Source organism: Loxodonta africana, chromosome 4 (assembly GCF_030014295.1).
Source record: "Loxodonta africana isolate mLoxAfr1 chromosome 4, mLoxAfr1.hap2, whole genome shotgun sequence".
In the NCBI taxonomy this organism is placed as follows: Eukaryota; Metazoa; Chordata; class Mammalia; order Proboscidea; family Elephantidae; genus Loxodonta; species Loxodonta africana.
In genome coordinates, this window is record NC_087345.1 from 89,751,753 (window position 1) to 89,758,711 (window position 6,959).

At 53.5% G+C, this 6,959-nt stretch overlaps 1 protein-coding gene across 1 annotated transcript; it reads left to right on the forward strand.

Annotated features, from left to right (window-relative positions):
* Window positions 1–649: 649 nt before the first annotated feature.
* Window positions 650–6,318, forward strand: LOC100655701 (keratin, type II cuticular Hb1). Its single transcript, XM_064285275.1, has 9 exons — window positions 650–1,018; window positions 2,067–2,275; window positions 2,997–3,057; window positions 3,835–3,930; window positions 4,167–4,331; window positions 4,595–4,720; window positions 5,001–5,221; window positions 5,738–5,769; window positions 6,065–6,318. The coding sequence occupies exons 1-9, from the start codon at window positions 650–652 to the stop codon at window positions 6,316–6,318; spliced, it is 1,533 nt and encodes a 510-aa protein (XP_064141345.1).
* The last annotated feature ends 641 nt before the right edge of the window (window positions 6,319–6,959 follow it).

Below are 6,959 nucleotides of genomic sequence, written 5' to 3' on the forward strand. Positions count from 1 at the left end.
AAAACTTGAAACAGACATAAAAGACAAATGTTTAATCTCTACTGACTGCTGCTATGGTAGGAAAAATCAGATGTTTCTTGGCAGCCCACTGGACCATATGGGGGTGGGGAAATCCAGATTTGTGTCTTTGTAGCACCTTGGCCACTAATGGAATAGAAACATCTGGAAGTTATTTGTTAATACCTCAGACTTCCCTGGGTCCCCCCGCAGGTGCGCGCGCGCGCGCACACACACACACGCACACAGCCCACAGGTCCTCTCTCTTCCTTTTCCCAGCACCTAGCCTCCCTTCCCCTCCCCTTCTCCTGGTCCCATTCCTCCCTCCCTCCCCCTTCTCTCTCCTCCCCAGTGCCTAAGGCACTTTGAAGATGACTGTGCTGAGTGCTTCTACAGCCCAGGGGCTGGCTCCCTTTACACAGAGGAGGGTGCGGGCCAATCCACCATGAAAGCACGTTCTGGAGAGGCGTTGGACCCGACTGACTGCCCCAAGCCCATAAAGCGGCAAATTGCCCAAACGCATCAGTACAGCCAAGCCCCTTCAGAGTCTGAGCATAAATAGGGCTGGGGCGCCCAGAGGAGCACATTGGAGTTTTCACCCGAGCTCCAGATCTTCACCCTGTCCCCTGCAACCCAGCCCTCCAGAAGCACCATGACCTGCGGATCAGGATTCTCCGGCCGCACCTTCAGCTGCGTCTCGGCCTGCGCGCCCCGGGCCGGCCGCTGCTGCATCACCGCCGCCCCCTACCGCGGCGTCTCCTGCTACCGCGGCCTCACTGGGGGCTTCGGCAGCCGCAGCGTCAGCGGGGGCTTCCGCGCCGGCTCCTACGGCCGCAGCTTCGGCTACCGCTCTGGCGGTGTGGCCGGGCTCAGTGCCCCCTGCATCACTACCGTGTCCGTCAATGAGAGCCTGCTCACGCCCCTCAACCTGGAGATCGACCCCAACGCCCAGTCCGTGAAGCAGGAGGAGAAGGAGCAGATCAAGAACCTCAACAGCAGGTTTGCTGCCTTCATTGACAAGGTGGGTGCCCTTGCTCACACTCTTCCTGAGCCCCCACACTTGCGCAAGGCTCAGGCTGCGATCTGAGGGGGAAGACAAAGGCAGGAAACAGCCCATAGAGTTCTCAGTCTGATGGAGGGGACAACAGAGCCAGATACTCCAATTCTGATGATGAAGTTACTATACACACCTGTAGAAATAAACTAACAAACACAGAGAGAATATAACGGAATCACAACACACCTCTCCCACACCCAGCCCCATTCAGATGAATGAGACAGACACAGAGCTGCGACAAGGCAAAAGGTGCCAGTCTAATGAGACGGTCACTTTATACACTCAGGACCACTCAGGCCTGGACAGTTCCAGAAGCTCCCAGCCCTGATTTCACCCTAAGTTTTTTTTTTTTTTTTTTTTTTTATGTGATGTGGCCTGAGCTCTTGGTTCTGAGGGGATGTCACATGACAGGATCACCTGAACCCCAAAGGAACAATAGAAGCACCAGTACATTGATTTCTGCCTCTGAAATCCCCAAGGTAGAAGGTAAAGAGAATGGGGTACTCACAGTCCCCAGAGGCATCTCCTGGTCTGAGGGAGAGGGTCAACCTTGAACTGAACTCCTGACTCCTCTCGGCCTCAAGGATCTGTAATGGTCTTGATCCAGTATTGTCAGAGCCCTGAGAACCTCAATACCTGGATAAATCAGCTCAAAAGAGCAGAAGCAGAGGTTTCCGCTTCCTTCCTTTAAAAAGAGTACTCTCAAGGTGCTTGGCTCTGTAATTTGGAGCTCACATCTATATGATCCCACATCATCCATCCTGGAGAAATCCAGCTGTTGTTCAACAGCCTATTGGAGACTTCCTCAATCCAAAACCATATGTTGCTCAGGAACTTGTTGAATTCTTTTTGAATGAGAAAACAAAGATTATGTTCAGCCTCCAACTGGCTGCCTTCTACCCACTCTCAGTCTCTACCACTGAGCCCCTAGGCTGTGAGTTGCCAGCACTTCCTCCTCCAGCAACCCCATCTCTAAAATATCCACCTGACCCCTCCTTCCACCCCATGGCAGGTGCGCTTCCTGGAGCAGCAGAACAAGCTGCTGGAGACCAAGTGGCAGTTCTACCAGAACCGCAGGTGCTGCGAGAGCAACTTGGAGCCTCTGTTCAACGGCTACATCGAGACGCTGAGGCGGGAGGCCGAGTGCGTGGAGGCCGACAGTGGGAGACTGGCCTCTGAGCTCAACCACGTGCAGGAGGTGCTGGAGGGCTACAAGAAGAGGTGAGTGCAGGCAGACAGTGGTTCTGCTTTCGAATCTGTCCTCAGGGCCAGCTTAACCAGCCTTGCAAATATCTCTTGCCCATTTGCTGAAGGCCAGTAGCTATTTAGAGCTGGAGATTTGAAACCTCATAGCTTTATTAATTTCCCTGAGCAACTCCTCATAGACTAGAAATTTGGAGAATTTTGGTTTGAACAGGTAGCTCTCCTGGAGCTAAAGTCCATCATTTGGATTATCCAGACTTCCTCAAAACTCCTCGATTCTTTGGCCTCTCCAGGTGCATGGGTTTCTACTATTTGAAAAATTCAAGGTTTCTGAAACTTAAACCAAAATTATGGTAACTGGATTGGTAAATATGAGTAAGTTTTCAGAATTCTTGCAAGCATACCTTAGAGAGATTTGGCAAAGTCCACACAATTGCACAAATATTTATGGAGCAGGTAATCTGTATGAGGCCTTCAGGAAGCAAAGAATTTAATAGGATGCTGATATCCAGCATGAACTTCAAACTACAGGGCTGTGGAGGATTTCTCTGTGTCTGGGAAGCATGCCCTTGGGCCTCCTTCCAAGAAGAAGGAACATGGGGAGGGCCCCTCCTAGAGCAGGACCCAACGTGCTCAGGAGGCAGAATCTCACTCAGACCCCACCCCTGCCTCCGGAGAGGGCCTTCTCTAGGGACATGAGGGAAACCTAATGCCATCTTCTCCCCTTGCCCCATGTCAGGTACGAGGAGGAGGTAGCCCTGAGGGCTTCAGCCGAGAATGAATTTGTGGCTCTAAAGAAGGTGGGTGTCCATCTGTTGATTCTGTGTACAGAGGCCAAGCTGGGCACTATGGGTATGGAAAGTCCCCAGTGAGACTCTGCCCTCAAAGGCACCCAGGCTGATGGGGACAGTGGCACAGGGACCCAGGACACAGACCTATAGAGGGTGGGGGAAAGAGTCAGAGAGTAGAGCTGAGCACAGTCTGGGCAGGCTTCCTAAGGTGTGAGGAGAAAGCCAGGCAAGAGTGAGGAATCAGTGCAGAGGGAAGAGAGGTGAGGCTATCTCAAGAGGCGATGTCCAATGTGAGGCTTGCATTGGAGTGGGAAAGGATTGACTTGGGCCTTTGAACAAAAAATAAGGGTTAGAGAGCCCCAGAGACCCTGGAAGACAAAGGATAAGCAACTGCAGAAAAACAGGAAGGCTGTTTCATGGCATGTGACTCCTGCGTAGTCAATCAACTTTAATACAAGTGGACTCCTGGTGGCCTTGAAGAAGACAGAAAAACCTTGGAGACAGAGAAGACTTAGGGAGGATTAATTTATTCCTTTTCAGACTCCCAAACCTCAACAAAGGGGGTTTGATCATGCCAAAATGGAGGACTCATTTATCAGGAGGTGCTATCTTGAAAGTTAAGATGAAATGGATGGGTGCATGGGGCTAGGATTGGTCAGAACAGGGGGACTCATGGTTGTCTGGGCTAGTCAGGGCAGGTCCTGCCCAGAGACAGGGGGATGGGCAAAACGACCTTCTGAAGTTGCTGTGGACCCACAAAGGATCTCATGTCTTGTTCTTTCACAGGAAGTGGACTGTGCCTACCTCCGAAAGTCGGACCTGGAGGCCAACGTAGAGGCTCTGACCCAGGAGATTGACTTCCTGCAGCGACTGTATGAGGAGGTGAGGGGGCATGACCGAGAGAGAAACCCTGGAAGCCAGTCTAGAAGAGAGGGACTCAAGCCTAGAGCTGAGGTGTTGGACAAGGGTTTGGACAGGGAGTGGCAGTCCATGAGTCTGTCTGACAGGGTAGGGGCTGGAGATCAGCAATGGCTGTGAAGATTGGGTTCAGGCTGTGGTGTATGGGGCTGTAGTCTAAAGTTCCTGCCATCTCTCACCTTCTGCCTTAATCCCTGAAGGAGCTCCGGGTCCTCTACTCCAACATCTCAGACACCTCGGTCGTGGTGAAGATGGACAACAGCCGGGACCTGAACTTGAACAGCATCATTGCCGAGATCAAGGCTCACTACGATGACATTGCCAGCCGCAGCCGGGCTGAGGCTGAGTCCTGGTACCGCAGCAAGGTGAGTGACACAGGACAGTTGCCTCCTAGATATGGCAGTGGGAGGGTAGAAGATATACATTAGAAAAGGCTTCTTTTGGCTAAGGATTCTGATGCCTAAGACAATTGTAGAAAGTCCCTCTCCAGAGATGTGTAAGGGTAGGGCAGACAGCCCTCACTGGGGTGGCACAGGCAGGACTGCGGTGTGTGGTTAAGCAGACTGAGCACTGTGCAACCCGCGCAATCATTCCTGGTATCCTGATGAGCATCCCTGCTTTCCCACAGTGCGAGGAGATAAAGGCCACGGTGGCCAGGCACGGGGAGAGCCTGCGCCGCACCAGGGAGGAGATCAATGAGCTGAACCGTGTGATCCAGAGGCTGACGGCTGAGATTGAGAATGCCAAGTGTCAGGTATGGGTCAGCCCATGCCCAAGACCAGAGAGGCTGGGGCCTCCCCACGGTCACACAGCTAGTGTGTGCACAATCTGCATCTCCCCATTCCTTCCCCAGCCCATTTACATGACTAGAGTCCCTGGCAGTGGTCACTCAGGGAGACCCAAGGGATAAAGGAGAGAAGGCCCTGTTCCTGGGTTGTTTGTTCCTGGCTGGGTGGGGAAAACTGAGCAAATCCAGGAAATGGCCAGAGAGACCCAGGGACCATAACCCATCTTGTTCTCTTCTGGGCCCCCAGAATTCCAAGCTGGAGGCTGCAGTGACTCAGGCTGAGCAGCAGGGTGAGGCAGCCCTCAACGATGCCCGCTGTAAGCTGGCTGGGCTGGAGGAGGCCCTGCAGAAGGCCAAGCAGGACATGGCCTGCCTGCTGAAGGAGTACCAGGAGGTGATGAACTCCAAGCTGGGCCTGGACATTGAGATCGCCACCTACAGGCGCCTGCTGGAGGGCGAGGAACAGAGGTGGGGCCCATCCCTGTCTGTCCCAGAGTTTCCCATCCCCATCCTTTGCACAAAGGAGCCCTGGTGGTACAATGGTTAAGCTCTCAGCTGCTAATTGAAAGGTCAGCCATTCAAACTCACCAGCAGCTCTGCCAGAGAAAAGACCTGGTGATCCAGCCCTACAAAGACTAAACTTCAGCCTAGAAAACCCTATTGGGTGGGCCTACTATGTCCTATAAGGTTTTTTTTTTTTTTACTATGTCCTATAAGGTCGCATAGAGTCAGAATAGACTGGACGGCACACAACAACATCCCCTTGAGCAAGCCCTACCCTTGCCCTTGGCTGAGCAATCCTGGGGAAAACCCAATTATTTATTCCTTTGGGGAGGGGACAGCTGGAGAGGGAGTGTTCCCTCAGACCCTCTGCTCCTACCTCCTCCACCACTTGTGCACCCACCTTCCGCCAAGACTTCCAGGCACTCCATCAGGAATACTGGCCAAGTCACTAATGTCACCTTTTTCTTCTTCCCCCTCCAGACTATGTGAAGGCGTTGGGGCCGTGAATGTCTGTGAGTAGTTTAGGCCCTGTGTGGAAAGGTTTGCTGTGAGGGAGGGAGGGGAGAACCTGGAAGGAGGGCTTTCACTGAGACCTAAATATGAAAGTGGGCTGGCATTAAGGCCAGAGGTATTTGGGGTCAGACACCAGGAAACGCTTGGCAACTTTGAGACTAGATGGACCGGGAGTTGTCAACTAAAGGAGCTCCTGACTTTAAATCCAGAGCTCAGGGCTTGTGGAGAGGTAGTTGTCTAGGAGGTGGGATGACTTGCTCCCCAGAATTTTGACTCAGGCTTTGGGGTTCGCAGGTGTCAGCAGATCCCAGGGCGGAGTTGTCTGTGGGGACCTCTGCGTGTCTGGCTCCCGGCCTGTGACAGGAAGCACCTGCAGCGCCCCCTGCAGCGGGAACCTGGTAGTGAGCACCGGAACGTGCGCCCCCTGTGCGCCCTGTGGCCCCTGCAATTCCATCACTTCCTGTAGCCTGGGCACTGGCGGTGTGGGCTCATGCGGCGTCAGCTCCTACGGCGTGGGCTCCTTCAGCGGCAGCTGCCGGAAGTGCTAGGCACCCCAGCCCAAGCCCTCGGCCGAAGCATCTCTCCCATCCAGCCTCCCTCTGGCGCACTCGGCTCAGCCCACCCAGCCCCGCCCTGCCGAGGGGACCGGAGCAAGCACTCAGCTGCTTACGTCGCACTGTTGCACTTTAAAGCGTTCATTCCACTCCCCGCTTCTCATTTCTCTGCGTGATGCCCTCCTCCTCTGCTCTGCAGCCCTGTGTAGAGAAAGGCTACCCCAAAGAAAAGCCTCAGGGGCAGGCAGGACGAAGCCCAGGACTCAATCCTGAGCCCATGGCCAGAGCCCCCAGTCTCTTCCGCTCTCCTCTGCCCTGTTCATCTCTGCCTTGATCTGTGTTTCCAATAAATCAATATAGTCAACCCTGGGATTTGTTGCTGTCTCTGTTAACCTCTTCCGGAGTCAGGGTTTGGGAGGGCCCCCAAAGTCCCATGGAGCAGAGAAAGGCCTAGGCCTGGGTACAGTCTTCTATCCCTGGGCTCACAGCAGTCTCAGATTTAGCAAGGGCCCCAACATGATGCAATTTTATCCCCACACCCTTAATGATTTTATCCATGCCATTTTCAGGCATCTTGCAGATTAAGAAACTGAAGCTCAGAGATGCTCAGTAACTTAGGCAGAGTCCCACACTTG